Source organism: Magnolia sinica, chromosome 11, assembly GCF_029962835.1.
Source record: "Magnolia sinica isolate HGM2019 chromosome 11, MsV1, whole genome shotgun sequence".
NCBI classification, from domain to species: Eukaryota; Viridiplantae; Streptophyta; class Magnoliopsida; order Magnoliales; family Magnoliaceae; genus Magnolia; species Magnolia sinica.
Window position 1 is genome coordinate 19556735 of NC_080583.1, and position 23236 is coordinate 19579970.

Sequence of the window (23236 nt, forward strand, 5' to 3'; positions counted from 1 at the left end):
GCCAAATCACTACTCACCCGAGCTAACGCCAGGGGGATCTTGATGTCTCACCTCGGTTGAATTTGAGGAGCTAGTAGTTGAAAGAGAGACAAGTGACTAATATAATGTGCTGGGAAAATAAAAAGGGTAATCAACCCACACTTGACCTCTGGTACAATAGGATCTGAGAGTTTGGAAAGGTGCGGAGCATACAATCAATAGTTATGTAAACTATAAGCGGAGGATGTATGAGAAGGATGATGTGCAAATGTAAAGACAAAATATAATGGATGGTTGGATGACCCCCATGCATAGGGAGATGTGGGAGGAGGAAATGAGAGGTAGGACACTCTTCAGTAGAAGAGATAATTGTAGATCACGGATCCCAACCCCACTATGTCGATCTTGAACCATTGAGATGGCTTGGATCTTTGAAAGGTTTGGATGGGCAAGACATACTCTCACTATTTTCTTTACCCTCATCCTCATACTTATTCTCACCCAACCCTCACTCTCAAGTCTTACATGTATTTGCAAATGCCTCCAAAGTATGGCTTCTAGTGATATTTTTCCATAACCAAGTATGGATAACTTGGAGGAGTGAGCTTCTTTTTTTATAGAGGTGTAGATACCCCAGCCTAGGCTAACAAGCTTATTGGATTGGACCAAATCAACCAAACTTGATGGCTAAAACCTAATCCTATTGGCCTAAACCCTAGGAATCCAAAACCCTAGTCCAAACCCTAATCATAAACTCCAATCTTAAACCCTATCCCTAAAAGCCCTAGAAGCCTCGACCCTAGGAACCCCTAAAACCTGACTCACCAAGTCAACTCATTGAGCCATACCGAGTTGACTCACTAGGTCAAACCCGGTAGACTCACTTAACTAAGTCAAGCCCTAAGCCAACTAAAAAACAAGTCCAGAGCCCAAACTCAAAGGCCCACCATTGGTTTGAAGCAATCACAGCTAGTAGACCCACAAAGCAACTGAAGCTCCCACGCATTTATAGAAGACCTCTTGCTAAGGAATGAGGTGTGAGGTGGCTTGGTGCAGCGCCCTGGTTACGACCTTCCATGTGGCACGCTTCCTGCCTTGGCAGGGGGGTCTCCAATGCATGCAAAATCTCCCTTTTCCGAGGGGTAACCATGTGGAGTAGTGCAAAGTCCTCTGTACCCCTCTCGTTAGCCTAAAATCACACTCTTACCAGTCGATCTAACCGTTCGGATCATGCCATATGGAAAATCTCAGATCTAGACCTTCCCACCCTATTCTAACCCTAAACTTCATGAAAATTACCAAAAAATTGAGTATGGGGACTATAAATAGCCTCTCCTTCTCATTTGAATCATTCAACATTCAGGAATCTAGTAGATCCAGAAAATCTCTTAGCCACCCTGGTCATCCCATCCATCCACCAAGTAGAGTGAGAGTGAAAGATAAAGTTCAACTCTGGTCTGACCTAGTCTAGCAATAGTCCTAGCCTCTCGAGCCATCCAAGTCCCAATCAAGGCCACTCAATTTAATCCTTATGACATTTCCGTCCATCAAACCATTCCACTTCTAATAAGCTTCGTCTAATCTCAGTATTAGAATTGTGCAACATAACTCCCTTCTCAACCCCCCATGCTTATCTCATCTGTTAGCATCGCATAGCATTTGAACCTAATCGACTCGAGCACATGCTCCGTAGCTTGTCGATATAATCGGATCTTGACCATTGAAAACTTTGGTCGATTATCTTACGCTTTATAAGTGGAGAAGTTAAGGCGGATTTATCCAACCCGAACCAAAGCTTGTCATAGGCGTTAGATTTAATACAACATTGCACCCACAACATACATACATAATCCCTATACATTGTATCACACACGTAATGTTCAACACCCGGTCAAGTTAAACGTATGCTCTGTGGCTTGGCAGTATAATCGGATCCTGCCTATAAAAACTTGGATTAATTAGTTAATCGATTCGGCAAGTGGAGAAGTCAAGGTGGATTTATTCGGCCTGAACCGAAGCTTGTCATAGGCGTTGCATTTAACACAACATTACATACACTATTGCATCACTAGTGCACAAAAACCAATTATAATCCTCAATAGTTTGCTTGATCCTGTGAAGTAGAGATTGTACATTTGTACAAGCAGAGAGTGTGCTCAATACATTTTCTCTTTGTAACCATGGTCCCTTACCCTGAATCTTAGGTTGCAGATCCATGAGTCACTTTAGGATTGAGAATCCCGGATCCTCTCTCCTAGCATTTTTATAGGGTTTAGCCAACTATTGAGACGGACTAATCGGCTAGTGACGATTTCAATCAAAATACAAGATACCCCACACCTTAAACACACGAGCAAAAGCCCTGAAAAGGCACTCATGATCGCAATCGACCTGCCTTCTATGGATCCCAACGTCCATAGGAGGCTAGCCTGGTCTTCTGATAATAAGCAACAACTTTGAGGGGACAAACTTGTCATGTAGAGTGATCTAATCGGTCGGGGGACACGTAATATCATAAATTTACTCTTATAAGTAATAAAACAAGTAATTGTAAGAATTTTATAAGGTGGGCCTAATTGATCAACGATTTAGATATATTTCTAGGATGAAAAATGACTACTCTACCCTAATTGATCAAAGAAGTTTAGGAGATCTTGGGATCTTTTAATATTTGCAAAGATTTGAGTGATCATATTATTGGCGCCCTCACATAAATTTCACATTTTGGAGCTCAGTAACCTCTGGAATAACTCTCCACATGCTCAAACTTGCTGAAATGGCCCCGGGCTATGTGAACTTTTGTTCACTTGATTACACCAGCTTGAAATTTCACAATGACCCATTGTGGGCCCGAACTGTAAAAATAGAATTAAGTAAACGTGGAGTTTGCTCTTCGAATTTGCCTATGGAGTTCAGTGGATTCATGGGACCTGAGGCCTTATTATGGATTAATAAGGATTTAGATTTTGAGTTGGATGGTTAGGCTTCCTAAAGTTTCAAGCTCTCTAGTAATTTATTTTGGTTTAAAAAATAAGTATATGATTTGCTTAAGTAGACTTTGCGGCCCTAATCTTAGGTTCCACGTTGATGTATTTTTCGTATTTCCTCATTGTCCATCCATTTTCCAGCTCAATTCCAAATTTCATGTGAATCACACTATAGAAAACTAGGGGTGCACACGGTTTGGTTCGGTCCAGTTCCAGCGCGAAACCGGAATTGAACAGTTCCTTACGGTTCTAGGATTTTCAGAACCGAAACCGGGCTGTTAGCACCCTAAAATCGAACCGGAACTGGACCGTGAAAACCGGATCGGTTCCACGGTTCTGGGCTTTATATAATCCAGCCCAATTGTATGTTCTATTTTATAATTTAGCTCATGTCCATTCACATTGTGATCCATTTGATGAATTGTTTAGATATTGTATATGATATAAAAAAATGTATTTATGAAAACAATCAAAATGTGCATTGTAAACCATAAATTATGAGTCAAATATACAACTAAAATGCATTGTAAACTCACAGTTCGAGGTTCGGTTCCATGGATTGGATCTACGGTTTGGGTTTACAGTTCGGATCCACGGTTTGGATCACGGTTCGGTTCGGTTCTATGTACCCCCAAATTGGAACTGAACCGAACTAAACGGTTCTTTAATTTTTTGAACCGGAATCGGAACCGATGCACTTTAGAACCGGACCAAATTGGACTATTTGGTCGGTTCCTGTCTGATTCCACGGTTCGACCGCTTCGATGTGCACCCCCATGGAAAACCGTGATCATTGAACGCACCGTTAAAAACTTCCTGACGCCCACCGTAATGCCCCAATTGTTTACGTGCAATCTGACCTGCTGATAAGGTCATACAGACCTTGAAGGAGGGTAAAAACAAATATCAGCTCGATCCAAAACTTCTGGCGGCATATAAGAAGTTTTTAATAGCCAACTTTCCTTCGGTGTGGTCTACTTGAGATTTGGATTTTCTTCTGTTGGGGCCATTTTGTGAAATGACCTGGAAAAACGGATGGACGGCGTAGATATACAATACATAAATCAAGGTGCGCCCCACGATCAGGACCACACCGTGGTGGGTGACGCCAGGGCCGCACCGAATCCGCACCCGTCGCGACGGAGGCAAAACGAACTCCTCGCGTAGGCCTGAGCAGCGCTCCTGCAAGAAATTCAGGGCGTGAGCGGCACGCATGCAAAAACGTGCGCCGGGAAGCGCCACCTTCCAAAACCCTATAAAACGACCGTGTCATGAAACCCCACCAAATTCAGATCTGATTACCCTTTTAAACCTCTCTCTCTCTCTCCCTCTTTCAAAAACCAGCTGCAGCAGGAACAGCAGCAGCGACAGCTCCATGGAAGACGCCTACGCCAGATCCGTCACGGAAGTAAATATTCCCTCCTTCCCTCGATCAAGGCCTGGAAATCTCTCTCCAATTCCTCTAATTCTCTGCTCTGCATTTCTTATATTGCATTGATTTCAGTATATATTGAAATTGATATCTGCGCCCTCCCTGTTTGATAAAGACACAAATTTTCCTACTTCTAATGATAAGGTAGTAGAAAGCTGCACTGTTGTATTACTAGAAGTAGAAAAGGGTGCTCTCTTTCTCTCTCTCTCTCTCTCTCTCTCTCTCTCTCTCTCTCTCTTCATATCAATGCCTGGACATCTCTCTTCAATTCCTGTAATCCTACGCTCTGTTTTTCTCATATTGCATTGATTTCAATGTCTTAGCATTGATATCTACACCCTTCGTTTTTGATAAATACACCAATCTTCCAACCTCTGATAATAAGGTAGTACAGAGCTGCACTGTATTTTTTGAAAAGTACAGAGCTGCACTGTTGGATTACTAGAAGTAGAAAAGGGTGCTCTCTCTCTCTCTCTCTCTCTCTCTCTCTCTCTCTCTCTCTCACCATATCAGTCCCTGGATATTTGTCTTCAATTCCTGAAATTTGCCGCTCTGGATTTCTCATATTGCACAGATTTTAATCTATACTGGAATTGATATCTGCCCGCTCCCTGTTTGATAAACACACTATTTTCCTACTTCTGATGATAGAGTAGTACAAAGCTGCACTATTGTATTACTAGAAGTAGAAAAAAAGGTGCTCTCTCTCTCTACATAATGCCTTGAAATCTCTCTCCGATTCCTATAATTCTCCGCTCTGCATTTCTCATATTGCATTGGTTTCAACATATATGGGAATTGATATCTACAGCCCCCCCTTTTTGATAAGTAGAAACATGGGTGCTCTCTCTCTCTCTCTCTCTCTGTCTGTCTCTCCCTCTCCCACACACGCATGATCTACCATTTTTATTTTTTATTTTTTTATTTTTTGTGTGGGTTTTAAAGGGTCGTTTCATGTTCATTTGGCTAGGTTTTGGAAGCCTTTGGAGTAGACCCCACCAAGGGGCTTACAGATTTTCAGGTATTGGCTTGAGTTGGAGTCTACCTTGTAATTACCATGACTCAATTTGTCATTTTTAAATGAGGAATTTGGGTTCTTGATGATTTTAGCTACAGCTTCATTCTGGATCTTGTCTTTGTTATGTTTATGCAGGCGGTGGAAAATGCAAAAATCTATGGCAGGAACGGTATGGATTTTTTTTTTTTTAAAATAAATACTGTCTAGTTTAAACTTTTTTTTTTTTTGGTGGACTAATGAAATAACATGATTTAAAGTCTAATTATGGCATTTTAGATGGCAAGAACAGCTGAGCTTCATCGTGGTAATTGATATTTGCTCCTTGTGTTTTGATACATGCATGGTTAAAATCATAGTGTAACACCAAAAACTTTCTATTCCAGTACCAAATCTAGCAAACTTAATTATAGACTTACAGTGTTAATTCTTGTAGATGGAGAAGAGAGATGAGAAAGAGAGGAGAATGTGAGAGAAGGGATAGATCTTACCTACCCTCCCTCTTTCTCTCTCTCTCTCTGTTGAACATTGCAAAATAGTTTATTAAAAAAAAGAAAGGTCGCAGCCACAATATATGAAGATACACACTACAAAAACAAGAGAAAAAACATTTACAACACAACCCAACTATCGGAAAAATGATCAATAGGCTTTGAAGCCTTTACCCATTAAATCACATGCAATTTAACCCTACCAAAAACCTCCGCCACCCTTCCCACCCTCCCTCTCCTTAATCTAGCAAATCTAGCAAACTTTCTCTTCCGGTACCAAATCTAGCAAACTTAGTTATAGACTTACAGTGTTAATTCTTGTAGATGGAGAAGAGAGATGAGAAAGAGAGGAGAATGTGAGAGATCTTACCTACCCTCCCTCCCTCCCTCTCTCTCTCTCTCTCTCTCTCTCTCTCTCTCTCTCTCTCTCTCTTTTTGAACATTGCAAAATAGTTTATTAAAAAAAAAAAAAGGTCGCAGCCACAATATATGAAGATACACACTACAAAAACAAGAGAAAAAACATTTATAGCGCAGCCCAACTATTGGAAAAATGATCAATAGGCTTTGAAGCCTTTACCCATTAAATCACATGCAATTTAACCCTACCAAAAACCTCCACCACCCTTCCCACCCTCCCTCTCTCCTTAATCCTTTATTTATAGAAGAGATGATTTACATGAAGCGAGGACTGATTACGATTGGAAACTAAGAGCAAATAAGAGCAATTAGGAAATCTAAGCCTAATCCAAAATATGGTACACCGTAGGTGCATGAGGATCTGTGTACATTGTAGGTGTGCACAATCTGTGTACACTAACACTCCCTCTCAAGTTCCCGCGTCGATATCATACGTGCTGAGCTTGATATCGATGGTCTTGAAGCGCAATGTTAATGCGGCTTTGGTGAAGACATTTATCAACCGATCTACTAAACGAACAAAGGGCATATGTAGAAGCTGGTGGCCAATTCTCCTGAATGAAGTGGTTGTCAACTTTAACGTGCTTCGTTCGTGGGTTCATGGAAGATTTGGGTTGGGTGCAATATGAATTGCTGCTTAATTATTGCAATGTAATGGAATTGGGGAAGATGCCGTGAATCCCATACCCTAAAGGATGGCTTTCACTCATAGTAATTCATAAGCTGCATGAGATGTTGCATGGTATTCGGCTTAGGTAGAGGATCAAGCAACAACGGATTGCTTCTTAATTTTCCGTGTAATTAGATTTTCTTTGACAAACTTGTAGTACTTTGTAGTAGCGCGTCGATTAGAGAGAGAGCCAACTCAATCAACATTGTAGAAATCTTGACTAGCTACAACGTTTAAGCAAGATTTGACGGACCGTTTCAAGATGATGATGACAAGGTCGTTGTATAATTGGCTTACAATTCCAACAACATAAGAGATGTCTGAACAAGTAAAGTTGATATAAATTAGGCGACAAACTAATTGATGATATATGCTCGAATTATCAATTTTGTCCAATTGTCTCTTATGTAATTTCTAAGTTAGTTCAATAGGTATGTCAACTAGGTGAGTACTATGTAAACCAGCATTAGGCTAAAGATCTACAACATACTTATTTTGGGATAAAAAGATTCCACATTTTGAGCAAGCCACTTCAATTCCAAGGAAGTACCTTCAGTAGTCCTAAATCTTTCATTTCAAATGACAAGCCCATGAATTTCTTAATATTGCCTATCTTAGTTGTGCTTGTGCCAGTTAGAATAATATCATCAACATACACAACAGGAATTGTTGTGTTGCCATCCATATATTTGACAAACACAAAATGATTAAAGATACTTCTTTAAATTAGATATTGGAAATTGTATTGCCAAGCTTTTCAAACCAGGCCTAAGGCGACTATCAAAGCTTTTTGAAGATGACAAACTTTGCTAGGTTTCCCCTTAGGCTGAAAACCGAGAGGAAGGGCCATATGTATTCATGAAGATCGCCATATAGAAGCCTGTTATTGACATCCAATTGATGGAGGGGCCAATTATGGTTCACGACGATAAATAGTATGATGCGGACAAAGTTTAATTTTGTTATTTGAGCAAAAGTTTAATCAATCTTCACCATACTTTTGGGCGAAGCCCTTGGCAGTTAGTCGTGCTTTGTTGATCCATTTGCCTTGTATTTAATGCTAAACACGCATTTGCACCTGACAATATGTTTGCTTGGTGGAAGAGTGACTAATTTCGAAGTATTCTGTTTTTCAAGGGAAAATATCTCTTCTATCATAGTTGCTTTCTATTTACGGTCACCCAGGGCATTTGCAATCTTTGTCAGCATAGAGATTAGGAAGAGATCTTACCTACGGTCCTGCCCTCCCTCTCTCCGTAATCCTTTATTTATAGAAGAGATGATTTATAGGAAGAGAGGACTGATTCCAATAGGAAACTAAGAGATAAAAGATAAGAGCAATTAGGAAATCTAAGTCTAATATGAAATATGGTATACTGTAGGTGCACGAGGATCCGTGTACACCGTAGTTGCAGGAGGACCATATCCTTGGTTATACAACAAGTCATCAAATCTTTTCTTGCTACCTCCACCCATGCCCTTCTAGGCATTCCCCTTGCTCTTTTAGAGTCTTCAACTTGAACCAACTCACTCCTTGTACCTGCTGTAGTTCTTGGTTTCCATTGCACATAGACAAACCATTGATGTCTACTTTTCCTCATGTTATTACCTATTGGCTTTGTTTCCCTGAAATATGTGATTGTATAATTAATTTTGCTACTAGTTACCTCTTTAAGAATGTTATAAATCCTGAACCTGTTGTGCTTTTGAGTATTGGAATTGCTTTGTGAAAAAAAACGACATGATTTTGCTTTAGCATTAGTTTGGCAATGCTCTTGTTGTCCATGGCACCAATGGAAATTCTTAACATGATTGTGGAAATGTAATGTATTTGATATGCACAAGTGAGTATTTCTCCATATGATGATGGTAAAAGAAACTTCCTAATGGGGATGGTATAGGAAGCTAAGTTTGTTTGGATGATAGTAGTTCTGTATTATGTGGAATGGCCATTGTGCTTATTTCTCCTATTTGGATAAACAAGCTAACATGCCATTTGGAGCTAGTTTGGCGGACATTCTCTCCATTATGCTCAATGTGGAATGGGGTTTTGCACTTTCCAAACAAGCACCGCTTACGATTTAAAATTTTTGTCATTAAAAATAGTTTGTGCACTTCTCCAAGTGATGCCTAAATTGTGATGGTGCAAATTTTATTGACTTGCTGATTTTGATTTTTTTTGCTAAAGTTTCATCTTTTAAGTTGAAAATCAAAGTCAATTTGTTATTTGATTGCTCTTCAATAACAAAGTCTGATTATTCTTTTTTCTCTTTTCTGCATGTTTCTTTTATGATATGCAGTGCTGCCTCAAGAGGGAAGTAAGTACATTGACAAGCATATTTTTCTAGTTCCTGTCAAATAGTTGGTCATTTCACAGATGAATGCTTCCTGTCTTTGAATGAATGAATTTATGCTATTTATTGTAAATTTGTTATTTCTAAATTAACCTTTATTTTGTTCATTTAATGGATGGGTAGATTTTGTTATTGTATGCCTTTTCAAGTATTTCTACATATACTATATGTGCGTGCGTGCATGGTGTGTTGTCACATATATCATCTTTATAGATGCAATCATTGATAAAACTGCTGAACAAAATACCATCAAGGACAGTCGAAGTTTCCTTGGAAGCATTGTCGTATATGCTTGCATTTATTTCTCAGAAATCCTTATATGTGGTCTGATTTTCATACCAGGTGCTCATCATGGTATTGGCCATATTTTCCATGGATTGGATGTTGAAACAAAGTGACACGTCAGTGGGAAAGATAGGGCTGCATGCGAGAGATATACAGCTGCTGTATTATAAAATCAGATTCATTTTGCAAGGTCTACACGCACCTCAACACACAGCCCCCTTTGAGGTTTACCAGACTTCTGAGATTTGCATCATTGAAGTATGCCCTCGTGTGTGGATGAGGTGGAGACAATCCCATTGGTTTCTGTTGGCACAGACAATTATGATTGGGGTAATCTCTGGCTTAGGAGGACCTCCTTCATTGAAGAAAAATCTAGAAAAGGCTGCAAAAATGATGTGGGTGTATATTGAAGGGAAGAAGATAATTCCAGAGGGATTCTTAAGAGGATAGAAGCCGAAGGAAAGATTTTGCTGTCTAGAAGTGGGGAAAGGAGCACTCAAAAAATTCAAGGGTTTGTCGGAACTCTAAAATGTGTGTCAAATTTCAAGTACGATGATTGAAAGGGGATAATGATACTGGAAGGGGAGATAATGATCTTGCTATTGTGGTTAAATGATTTTAATCATGTGGAATGTGTGTGATGATAAATTATTGGTAATCAAAATCTTGTCCGAAGCAATGGGGCGGATATTGTTATATTACAGGATACTAAGGAGTTCTTAGCTTCTTCAGATGTTCAATTCCATATTGGGCGATAGTAATTGTTTTTGATTAGAAATGTATTAATGCTGTTGGCAGATTTGGAGGGTTTAGAAATAATCATTAATGTTTAAATTGGATTTGATATCTAGGAGAACTTTGTTTATCCTATTCAAAATTGGTTGTTGGGGGGTTGGAATGGTGTTTAATGATAGTATATGGTCCTGATGATTCTGTCTGAAGATCGGATTTTTCCGAGGAACTGAACAGTATCCCTAATCGCTGGAATTTTCTATGGTTCATTGGTTCGTTGGTGGTGACTGTAGTGTGATTAGGTTTGCTGATGAGAAGCATGGTGATTGAAGGATCACTTCGAATACGAGAGTTTTCATGGAGTTTGTTGATAAATGGGAGCTAATTGACCTCCCTTTGAAATGTGCTATGTTCACATGCACAAAATATCAAGATGATCTTTTTAATGAGCTGGTTGGATAGGTTCCTGATCTTCGTAAATTCGGAAGAAGCCTTCATAGAGGTTAGCTAGCTAGAAAAAAGCATATGATCTGGAAGTTCCTCAAGCATTTGTTAGAAAGGATGGGTTTGATAATAGGTGAGGCCCATGGATTAGTGTGTGCATATCATTGTCATGGTTCTAGATCTTAATCAATGGAACTCCTAAAGTTTTTTATTTTTCCCAAAATCAGTAGCAGAATCAAGCATTCCCTTCCCTCTCTTTTGTTTGCAATTGTTGCTAAATCCCTTTAGCTGGACCATGAAGAAAGAGTTTGAAGCTGGCCCCATTTGGGGGACGAAAATTGAAAATGGGAATATCCTTGTTACTAATGTTCAATACACAGAAGTCACTCCTATTTGGTGATGGTTCATTTCGTGAAGCCCATAACTATAGGAATATGCTCCACTATTTTGAAGTTGTTTGTGGGCTAAGGTAAATTTATTGAAAGACAATATTTACGGGAATCAACCTTGACAATTGAGTAAACAAGTATTATTGCCCAACTAAGGGGGTATGGCATGCGCGACGTGGAGAGAGGAAAGGAGAGAGACGAATGCTTAGTGGAGGGAGGGAGAGCAACATGCATATAGAGTGGTTTTCATACACGTCATGGTGGGCCCCACAAAGCCTTTGTTGCACAGGCTTCCTAATAATCCATCTTTTGTGTGGGCTATGGGCAAAGAGGAGGATAGGTTATTCGCAAGAAGGAAGTGAAATGACAAAAATGCCATTGGAAAAACCAAAGCTTACCTCTTCATTGCACTAATTGCAGTGGTGAAATTGGCCAAATGCTGCTCAAGGGTGAGATCTAAGCCATTTCCTGGCTTTTGTAGGTTAAATCTGAACTGCACGTGAGACATGGCTACAGTTTCAAGTTCCCCAAATACTCTTAACTTCATTTAGAATGTCTTCTCATATCCTTTGAATATTCAAATTTCTTTGTCCTAGGAAAACTAATTGTGGGGGTTGTGCATTCATGGTGTTTTCGCCGAAACATCTAGGGATTCCTTTGGATGAGAAGACTAGGAGTTGAGAGACGAGACTCCATTATTGAAACTTTCAGTAGGAACTGAGCCTTATGGAAGACCATGCTGTTATGGTAGGATCAGTGTTTTAAATATCGAGGATATCGGCCGACATATCCCACGATATATCTTGTATCCCACCTATGCGATACGAAACGCAGAAGCAGTGGGATATATCCCACATGTTTGATCTGGTGAATTTTTTTTTTTTCCTGTAAATTATATTAAATCAGTGTCAAATTGTTACAAATCAATGATTTTTCATGTTTTGCATGAAACATCATGGATTGGGAGCTTCAATTTCGAGATTTGGAGGAGAATGACCGAGTTGTGGAAAATAGAAAAAAATAAAAAATTTCCCAATTTCTCGCAAATCGGTTGCAATCTTTATGTCCAAACATAAAATCAAACATGTATGTAACCTGATCTAGTGATTTTTCTTTTGCTTTTGAATGTATTGCTGGTGTTTCCACATGTCTTCTAAATTATATGAGTAAACTTTGACTATACTTGCATCAATTCAGTTAGACAGCGCATAGATTAAGACCCCATACAAAGAAAACCTATTATGTACACTTGTTTTTTTTTGTTGTTTTGTTTTTTTGTTTTTTGTTTTTTTTGTAATGTTTTGATTTGTAAGTGTGTATTGATGTCTTTTTTAACAATCACTGAAATTTCAGTGAAAAATTCGACCAATTTCCAATGTTTCCCCATGTTTCCAACAACAACGATACATTACGCGATACAATTGATGTATCCCATGCAATAACCGATACGTATTTGTATCCCAATGGTGCGATACGTAACACGATACCGATATTTCGAACACTGGGTAGGATAACCTTGATCAAGGCTGTCCTAGCTAATGTGCCTCTTTGCCTTATGTGCGCAATATTGGTATCGTTACATGTGTCCTTGACCGGGGATACAGAAACATGAATCGATATCACCAATACCAGCAAATGTATCTGACTGAGGGAAACATTGGGGAAGCATGGGGAAAAGGTGTAACTTTTCAGTGAAACTTTAGGAGACTCTAAAATACACATATTTACATATTTAGGAATAAACAAAATTGCAAAAAAAAATATACATGATAAGTCTCCGTTTAATACAGGCTTAAAGCATGTTTTATCGTAAACAATCAGTGCAAAGTAACCAAAAGGAGTTTTTTTTTTGAAGGATTAACCAAAAGGAGTTCATATCATACAAAATGAGAATCATATATAGACATTCGTTTCAGTTGAAGCTCAATTAAAGAAAGCTATTTTTCTCCGCAAACAACTCACATTCAAAGATCTGGCCCATTTTCACAGTCCTTGCTAAAATCTCCTGCAAATCGAACCTCCTTCCTCCAAAAATTTGATGGGTATGGTCGAAAAAAATTGAAGAAAATCTCCCAAAAAACCCAATTTCTATTTTTTTTTCTCGATTTTCCAGTGAATAGCTCACGTTTTTGGTATCCCTGGCTCGCCACACTGATAATATCGGCAATATTATCGACAGTATTGCTGATATCATGAACATTGCTTGACTATCATGAAATGTCCCTCCAAAGTTGAAGCCAGGTTTGAGTATTTTCAGAAATGTTTTCTTTGGAACGATAGGGAGGAGGCTGAAAAATATCATTTGGTGGTGTGTAAAGAAGTTTGTAAGCCCACAAAGTAAGCTATTCTTGGCATCGGAAATATTAGCTAAGTAAATTCAAGTTTACTAGGAAAATGATGGTGGAGAATTGGATATGCCGAAGACTATTCTCAGAGATATTTTGATTGTTAGGTATGGTTTAGCGGGGAATGGTAGGATGTTAGTTGTGCTAATTGGTGAATGGGTTGAGCAACTTAGAGATCTATATCTGTTTTCCATGGTGGCTTTTCAAGTTATATCAGATATAGGGTTGGTGCAAGAGATAAAGTCAACTTTTGGGAATGTCCTTGGTTTTCGGATTCTTCGATATGTAGAAGGTTCGGTCTCCTATATTCAGTGATAGCTAATAAAGTAGCAACAATTAACAATGTGGGGACCAACCTTCAGACGTAATCTTAGAGACGACAGCGCAACTGATGGCTAGTTAGAGGGAGTCTGTCTATATTCCTTGTTCAGGAGCCAATTGGCAAATTTGGGACCTCGGAACTGATGGATGTTTCTTACTTTGGTTGTTCGTTCTAGCTCTTGCAGATAGATCCAGAATTGCCACGGATGTGGTTTTGAATATCTGGTTAGGTAAAACACATTCTGCTGGACTGCATGGATGGAGAAGATCTTGACACTAGATCATCTAGATGCGCGGGTATTCCTGACAGATGCCAACTCAGACAGTGCACCATCTGTTACTTCACTGCCGGTATGATTGGTCAGTTTGGTTGTCTATCTTTGCCAAATGGGATTAGGTGAGTGCTTCTTGGTTCTGTGAAAGATCTCATTATGAGTTGGTGGTCTGATTCTTGGGCTTCTGTTGGTCAGTTCTTGTGGAAGCTCACTATCCAGGCGGATTGTGGTCTCTTTGTATGGACTGAAATAACATTATTTTCGGGGTAAAGCTAGCTTGGCCATCATAGCTGTAAGAAGATCTTTCTGGTGATCCTTGAATGGGTAAAACTGGCATAAAATTGAAAGGTTTTCCGAGTCAGTTTTTCTGCTCCAACTGGGCTGATTTTACCACAAGTGGTTGGGGAGTTTGGAAGGTTAAGGAAAGGTGGAGTTTGCCTCTTGAGTTTTTTAATCTTAACTTTGATGGGTGTTCTTTTGGGAATCATAGTCAGGCTACTATTCATGGAATTATGAGAAGTGGTTCTTGAATCTTTGGAGTTCTCTGGTCAGGGGGCTCCAAAAATGTGATTAGATGTGCTAAATCAGGGAGATGTCCGGGGAAGATCCAACCTGATCAACGAAGCCTTGGATCTTTAGAGGCTCATTGGGATGCCCTCTTACGTTCATTGTGAAGCAAATGAAAAGATGGATTGCCTTGGCAAGGAGTGAGCTGCTAGGGAAGCCTACCATTTGAGTAACGGGAGAGTTTTAGTTTCTTGTGTGTTTCATTCGTTGTTTTGTTTGATGTTTTTCTTGTAGTCTGCGGTGCAAGGCTATTGTATCGAACTCTGGTATTTTAAATAAAATTCTGAGCTATCCATAGAGAAGGGAATGCCTAGCCTCACCATTTTTGCCAGGTAATCCTCCACAGAATTACCCTAGGAACTAAGCTAGTAGAAATAGACAGTTGTACAATTAAGCTTTAATTTCATTTGCACTAAAAAGAACCTCTTCCTAGGAGACTGAATGGATCTAGGAGACCAATAGAAAGCACTTTTGAAGTCCCCTTTGATGGGGACATCTCGCGCACATGCATGCCTCCCCCCGCACGTACGCAAGGAGGAGGAGGGCCCTACCATTGATCTGGATCGATGATGACGTCCATGGAGGGCCTCTTAGTTAGAGGGCTGCGTTTTGGTTCATTGGAGTGGACCTGATAGTCATGTGAATCCCACCATGGGTTCTCATGATCGTGACCCACTATTCTAATTAATCTAGTACTTTGGGTTTTGCTTATTATTATTATTATTAGGAATATCATGGACGGTTTAGATTGCTTTGATTAGTGTTATTTTTGATTACTTCGTCGCCAAGTAATAGGTTGCGCACATGGCTCGAGTTTTGGTGTATAGGGTTTTATTATAAATAGGTAGCCCTTGTAGTATTTTTCATTCAATTAAGATTTATAAATTGCTATGTTTTTCTGCTCTAAATTTCTAAGTTGTGGAGATTCAATTGGGTGCGAAACCCTCCCTTCCTCGAAGGGATGACTACCGTGGCGCGAAGTCACACCTATCCTGATTCGCCCTCACATTCTTTCATCCACATTTCTCTTCTCCTACAATCACCTACGCTTTAAATCCATCCTCTATTGCAGCCGTTTTTCTCTTTACAACAGATTTTCAGAATCTGGCTATGCAGGAGGGCTAAAACTTTGGCGGAGCACCACGCACACCAGGGCCAAGGTGGAGCCATCCCTGGCCGACAAGGGCCAAGGTGGCCTTTTTCTGAATAGTGGGCCCCGCACACGTGCGGCCGGGATCACACACATGTGCGTCTGGGCCATTGCTGCTGTCCACACGTGCGATACTTCTCTGGTTCGTCTCTTTCCTTTCTTTCACTCCTCTTTCACCCAAAATCCCTCAACTTAACCCTGAATTACTCAAATTCCCAATTTTATGCCCTTTCTTCAACCTTAAGGTTTCCCGAATTAAATTTTTTGAATCCCTTGGATTGGGGGAATTATTTTTGTGCATGTGTGGATGAATTTACCATCCTTTGATTCTTGTTTGGTCTATAATTTTGATTGATCCGGCCCTAACATGTGTAGGCCTGGACCCGCATAGATTCCCCTTGTTGAATGCTTGACTTTTATGTGGGATGTGAAATTTTTGTGATTGTTTTAAAATTAGTGTGATCTAAAGCTCGAAATCTTGCATATCATATTTAATTTTCATGTCCTGCATAAATTTTGGTATCAGAGCTTAGGGTTCTTGTAGGGGAATGCATTGCATGTTTAGGGTTTAATTTATTTGTGTCCATTATGCATTAAGTAACATCATATAGAGTTGTTTAGAGGTCCGTAATTTTTGATATAGGCTGCTGAATTTTCTACTATCAGAAAATCCGCATATCTCTTTGTTGGATTTTCTGTTGACAGATTTTTTGGACAGATAGGTTGCTGGAAATTGAGTAGTATTGTGTCGTTTTCTCCATATAAAGTCCTATAGGAGCATTTAGTCCTATCTAGGCGCATATAGTTGTAGTAGAAAGTCCTTAGATTGAGTTAGTAGTTATATGCCCATACGTACGGGTCGTGGTTTTAGCTTGCACCCTACACTAAACATGGAGCAATTGCAGGAGTCAATGAACAAGTTGACCTAGCAGTTTGAATCTTTAAGTAGGCGCTTAGAACAACGTATGGACCAACGCTTTGAATAGCTTGATGTGCGCATTACCCAATTAGAGACCTCCGCCAGGGCAAACCCCACCATTGGGGAAGATGCCCAATCTCAATTTGATGCAGGACATGAAAATTAAATATGATATGCAAGATTTTAGGCTTTAGATCCCACTAATTTTAAAACAATCACAGAAAATTCCACATCCTGCATAAAAGTCAAGCATTCAACAAGGGGAATCTATGTGGGTCCAGGCCTACACATGTTATGACCGGAACAATCAAAATTATAGACCAAACAAGAATCAGAAGAGGGTAAATTCATCCACACATGCACAAAAATAATTCCCCCAATCCAAGGGATTCAGAAATTTTAATTCGGGAAACCTTAAGGTTGAAGAAAGGGGATAAAATTGGGAATTTGAGTAATTTAGGGATTTTGGGTAAAAGAGAGGAAAGAGACGAACCAGAGAAGTACCGCACATGTGGACAACAACAATGGCCTAGACGCACGTGTGTGTGATCCCGGCCGCACGTGTGTGGGGCCCACTATTTAGAAAAATGCCACCTTGGCCCTGGTCGGCTAGGGATGGACTCCAAAACCCCAAAATCTCACCTCGATCCGATGCACGGTTTGTGCGTGGTGCTTCGCCGAAGTTTCAGCCCTCTTGCAAAGCCAGATTTTGGAAATCTGCTGTAGAGAGAAAAACGGCTGTAATTGAGGATGGATTTAATGCGTAGGTGATTGTAGGAGGAGAAATATGGATGAAAGAATGTGGGGGCGAATCGGGATAGGTGTGGCTTCGCACCACGGTAGTCAGCCCTTCGAGGAAGGGAGGGTTTTGCACCCAGTTGAATCTCCACAACTCAGAAATTTAGAGGAGCAGAAAAATGCAACAATTTTATTAATCTTCATTGAATGAAAAAGACTACAAGGGGTGCCTATTTATAATAAAACCCTATACCCCAAAACTCGCACCATGTGCGCAATGTATTACTTGGCAACGAAGTAATAAAAAATAACAACTAATCAAAACAATCTAAACCGTCCATGATATTCCTAATAATAATAATAAGCAAAACCCAAAGTACTAGATTAATTAGAATAGTAGGCCACGATCATGAGAACCCATGGTGGGATTCACATTACTATCGGGTCCACCCCAACGAACCAAAACGCAGCCCTCTGACTAGGAAGCCCTCTCTGGACGTTGTCATCGATCCAAATCGATAGTGGGGCCCTCTTCCTTACATACGTGCGTAGGGGGGCGTGCATGTGCGCGAGATGTCCCCATCAATTCTCGCATTTTAAAACACAATTGCCTACTTAAACTAATATAGAAATTAAACTAAACAAGGCAATTAATTTTAAGGTTTCCAAGCCATTAGAGGGTCCAATCACATAGACTACAAATGATATGTTAATAAAGCAAATAGTCTATAAACATGATAGTGTACATGTGTGTATGGGATGTGCTACCTATCAACTCTCAACATTCATCTAATCATGCATACATATAATTAAACATCATATAAGAATAATTAAACAAGTTCTCAAATACAATCTTAAACACAAGCATGTATAGTGTTTCACTCTCGGCGGATGCACTCAACCCATGAGTATACCGGATTTCGCTATCGGAAGTTTTAATTCAGGTTCACCTCTAACCTTTACAATCCTATACAAGGACTGGCTCCCACAAGAGATTACGTGATTTTCTATAGGCTCACCATGAACCTCGGTCCTACATAAGAACCTACTAACGTACACTCCTGTTGGAGGCTCCCTCAAGAGACTTGAGTTAGTTTTCTATAGGCTAACTAACAACTTCGGTCCTAATCCAATGACTTACGTTTACTCCTGTCAGAAACTCCCACAGAAACTAACACGTACACACGCGTGTCCGGTGATAAACCTTACACAAGAACCTATTCGAGTTTCAGTCACAAACTCTTACCCTCAATCTAACACAAGGAAAGAGAGTATGAACTCACTCAATGACACTTGTCGAATTGAGCCCTGTTGATGCGCCGTTCCTGAGTCGCTTCTTCAAAGCTCTCCCGTATTTGAATCCGCTCCTTAATTGCTCCCTTGATCCTGATGCCGATGCGGTGCCAATACTTCAGCTCTAGGATCAAACACCTTGCATGCGATGCTCTGATGCGATGGCTAATGTGATGTGAGGTTGGGTGGAATCTCTGATAACTAATGGGAAGTTGTAAAGCCTAGGTGATTCACCAAGAAGAGTAGAGAAAGATTTGTTGATGATAATGTGAAGAAGAGAGGAAAATATTGAGAGAGAAGGAGAGTTTGGGAGAGATGCTGTGTTAGGCTTGCTTGCCCTAACACATAATATTTTATTATAATAAAGCATATAGTACATCGCTGGAGAAAAGGGAAGTGTGCACATGCACTTACACTAACCACCAAACCACATACACAATTCATAACATTCTATACTCCCTCTCAAGTTGGAGCATAGATGTTGATCATGCCCAACTTGGCACGAACACAATGAAGGGCATCTCGACTTAAGGACTTAGTAAGAACATCAGCAAGTTTATCCTCAGATCGAACAAAAGGAGTGACGATTTCCTTAGAAGCGACTCTCCCGAATAAAGTGACAGTCGACCTCAATATGTTTGGTTCGCTCGTGGAAAACTGGGTTACGAGCAATATGGATGGCCGCTTGGTTGTCACAGTGAAGAGGAACAGGATCCGAAGGAGGATAGCCAAGTTCTTCAAGAAGGTTGTGAAGCCACACGAGTTCACACATCGCGTGAGCCATAGCATGATATTTTGCTTCGGCCGAGGACCAAGCAACAACCGGTTGCTTTTTGCTCTTCCATGTTATAAGATTGCTACCTAGGAAGGTACAGAAGCCGGATGTAGAGCGGCGATTAGAAGTACTACCTGCCCAATCAACATCGGAATATCCAAAAAGATGAAGATGGCCATGGAACTGAAAGTGGAGGCCAAGACCCGGGGCTGATTTTAAATACCGAAGTATGCGGTAGACAGCCGTGAGATGGGAAGTACGGGGAGCTTGCATGAATTGGCTAACAACCCCCACCGCAAATGAGTGATCTGAGTGAGTAATAGTCAGGTAAATAAGCCGGCCTACAAGTCGTCGATACATCTCGGGATCAGTAAGGAGAGCACCATCATCTAGTCGAAGCTTCTGTGAAGTATCCATGGGAGTGGTAATAGGCTTGTACCCTAACATGCAGGTCTCCATGAGAAGATCGAGCGCATATTTTCGTTGTGACAAGACCAATCTGGATGATGAGCGAACAACTTCAATTCCGAGGAAGTAGCGAAGAGGACCAAGATCCTTGATCTCAAACTTGGTCTTCAAAAAATCTTTGACCTCCCTCATTCCAGCAGAATCACTACCGGACAGAACAATATCATCCACATAGACAATGAAAACCATGATGCCCGTCGATCGTCGACATATAAAGAGAATGATCGGCATGACTACGAACAAAGCCAAACTCCAAGAGAGCCTGACTAAATTTATCGAACCATGCACGTGGGGATTGTTTGAGTCCATAAAGAGCCTTCTTCAACCGGTAGACAAGTGCAGGGTTGTGAGAAGCAACAAAGCTAGGAGATTGATGCATATAAACTTCCTCTGCAAGATCCCCATGGAGAAATGCATTCTTAACATCAAGCTGAAACAAGGGCCATGATAAATTAACGGCCAAGGAGAGCACAACGCGAATCGAATTAAGCTTAGCCACCAGAGAGAATGTTTTGAAGTAATCCATACCATGAGTCTGTGTGTAACCCTTAGCAATAAGACGGGCTTTATAACGATCAATTGAGCCGTCTGGAAGAAACTTGATCGTATAAACCCATCGACAGCCAACAGGTTTATGGCCTAAAAGAAGTGGCACAAGGTCTCAAGTATGATTCTTCTCCAGAGCAGACATTTCTTCTATCATTGGCTTCGCCCAATCAGGACTCTGAAGAGCATGTGAGAGACCTAGGAATAGTCTATGATGAAAGGGAGGCTGCAAACGACTAAAAAGACGGTGAAAGATGATCGTATGAAACGAAATTACTAATAGGGTGTTGAGTACAAGATCGTGACCCTTTGCGCAAGACAATGGGAAGATCTAAACTCGAGGTAGGAGAGTCACCTGAGCCAACATCCAAAGTGAGCGGAAGGGTGGATGGTTGAGCGTGTGAAGATTTATCTCGACGATGATACACCTGTAGAGGCTTAGGCTCACCCATGTCACCAACAGGATGCTGAATAGAGGGGAGATGAGTTTTCCCATGATCACTAGTAGAAAGAGGATAAGAGTCATAATCCCCCTGACTCGCAAGAGGATCACAAAGGGAACGGCCGAGAGCGGAGAAAAATGAAATATCCTCAAAGAAAGTTACATCGGCAGAGACATATTTCTTGCGTGTCAATGGGTCAAAGCATTTATACCCTTTCTGACTTCGAGGATACCCTAGAAAGACACATTTAATTGCCCTAGGGCTAAGTTTATCATTACTCCCATCCAAAATTTGAACAAAGCATGTACAACCAAAAACTTTAGGTGGTAGAGGAAATGGATTATCATGAGGATACAATATAGTAAATGAAGATTTGTAAGATAAGATACGTGAGGGTATACGATTAATAAGAAAAGTAGCAGTTAGGAGAGCATTATCCCAAAAATGTTTAGGTAAATGCATACCAAGCAGAAGGGTGCGAGCAACGTCAAGAAGATGATGATTCTTTCGTTCTGCAATACCATTTTGTTGAGATGTGCGAGCACATGACGTCCGAGACAAAATACCACGTTCCTGCAAGAAGGATAGAAAGGCAGTAGACATGTATTCTCCCCATTATCAGAATGGAGGCATTTGATGGAACAATGAAATGAAGTGCACATTTCATGATAAAACACTTTAAACGCATCAAACACTTCGCTTTTAGATTTCAAAAGATAAATCCAAGTCATGCGTGAATAATCATCAATGAAGGTAACAAAATATCTAAATCCAAAAGTCGAGGTAACCGGAGCTGGTCCTCAGACATCTGAGTGAACCAGATAAAAGGTTGAGATTTCCTCCCAGAAGAGCTAGGAGGAAACGTAGCGCGATGATGTTTAGACAATTCACAAATATCACAGCATAATGGTTTAGTGACAGATAATGAGGGAAACAAAAGTCTCAATCTAGCTATGGATGGGTGGCCTAAGCGGCAATGCCACCGAGTCATGGACTCTCGATCTAGAGAAAGGGAACTAGAAGCGGCAACGAGTGTATCATCGAGAAGATAAACACCTCCTCGCTCATGCCCCCCACCAATCACTCTCTTCGTCTGTAGGTCCTGAAACAAACAATAAGAAGGGAAGAAGGTAATGGAACAATTGAGTGATTTAGTAAGAGAGCTAACAGACAATAAGTTTAATGGAAAACTTGGCACATGCAAGACTGAGGACAAAGACAAGGAAGGAGAGAGGGATGGAACCAATTCCAGAGATGGGAGATTGGGTTCCATTTGCGACTGTGACATACTGAGTGAGAGGAGAAGGAGAATAAGAAGAAAAGAATTGAAACTTACTAGTCATATGGGAGGAAGCTCCAGAGTCGATGACCCAGGAGGTAGGAGAGGATGACGCAAGAAAGGCAATACTTGACTGGGTCGAAGCTGCGTGAGAAGGCTCAGGAATATCACGAATGTGAAGCCGCATAGGGCATCATATGCAGCTCGAGAAATGATAAGACTCCCCTGACGTAGATTGCTCAGCTGTCGGATTGGAAGACTGTGTCTCAGAAGCAACAGTGGATGCAATAGAAGCAGCGGCATACGTAGGACGACCATGTATCTGCCCGCAATAATCAAAAGTGTGATTAGTTCCACCGCAATGTGAACAAATGCGGGAACCATCACGTCCTCGTCCACGTTCGCCACGACCACGAAGACTACGACCGCCATGACTGCGATCTCCCTCGCGGCCTCTACCACGACCACCAAAACCAGAAATGCGCCCTAAACTCAAGGATGGTACCTGAAGACCAAAAGAGGACTGATCGTCAGCAAGATGTGCCGAATGCTCGGGTGGCACAAATGAATGAGAAGGAAGAGTAGAGACAGTAGCACGCTAACATATGGCATAGACTGTCGTCAATGGGGGAAGAGGATTCTGCATAACAACCTGATCTCGAATATGAAGATAATCAGAACTCAACCTAGCTAGGAACTGCATGATACGAGTATCATCCCGCTGCTTTTGAGCATGTTCATGATCCTCTTTACATTTGGAAGGAAGAGGTTGATACATATCCAACTCATCCCACATACCCTGAAGTGTCGAATAATAATCTTTTAAGGATCTTGAGTTTTGTTGGAACCGACCAATTTCTTGAATAAGCTGGAATACCCGTGAAAAATTTTGAGATTCCGAGAATATATCATGAAGCGT

The 23236-nt window shown here is 40.6% G+C and overlaps 1 protein-coding gene across 5 annotated transcripts in view; it reads left to right on the top strand.

Moving 5' to 3' along the window:
• Positions 1 to 4109: 4109 nt before the first annotated feature.
• LOC131218904 (calcium-transporting ATPase 3, endoplasmic reticulum-type) overlaps positions 4110 to 23236 on the top strand; it is a 185127-nt gene continuing 166000 nt past the window's right edge. For 2 of the 5 annotated variants that reach the window (XR_009157917.1, XM_058213783.1), the window contains exons 1-4: positions 4111 to 4374; positions 5369 to 5419; positions 5552 to 5585; positions 9295 to 9312. Coding sequence is in view for 3 of the 5 variants with exons in the window: in XM_058213783.1 (XP_058069766.1) it covers positions 4180 to 4374; positions 5369 to 5419; positions 5552 to 5585; positions 9295 to 9312 (298 nt within the window). In the remaining 2 variants the exon portion in view is untranslated. Of the gene's footprint in view, positions 4375 to 5368; positions 5420 to 5551; positions 5586 to 9294; positions 9313 to 23236 lie in introns of all 5 variants that reach the window. The other 3 variants (XR_009157918.1, XM_058213782.1, XM_058213781.1) reach the window with 3 other exon arrangements.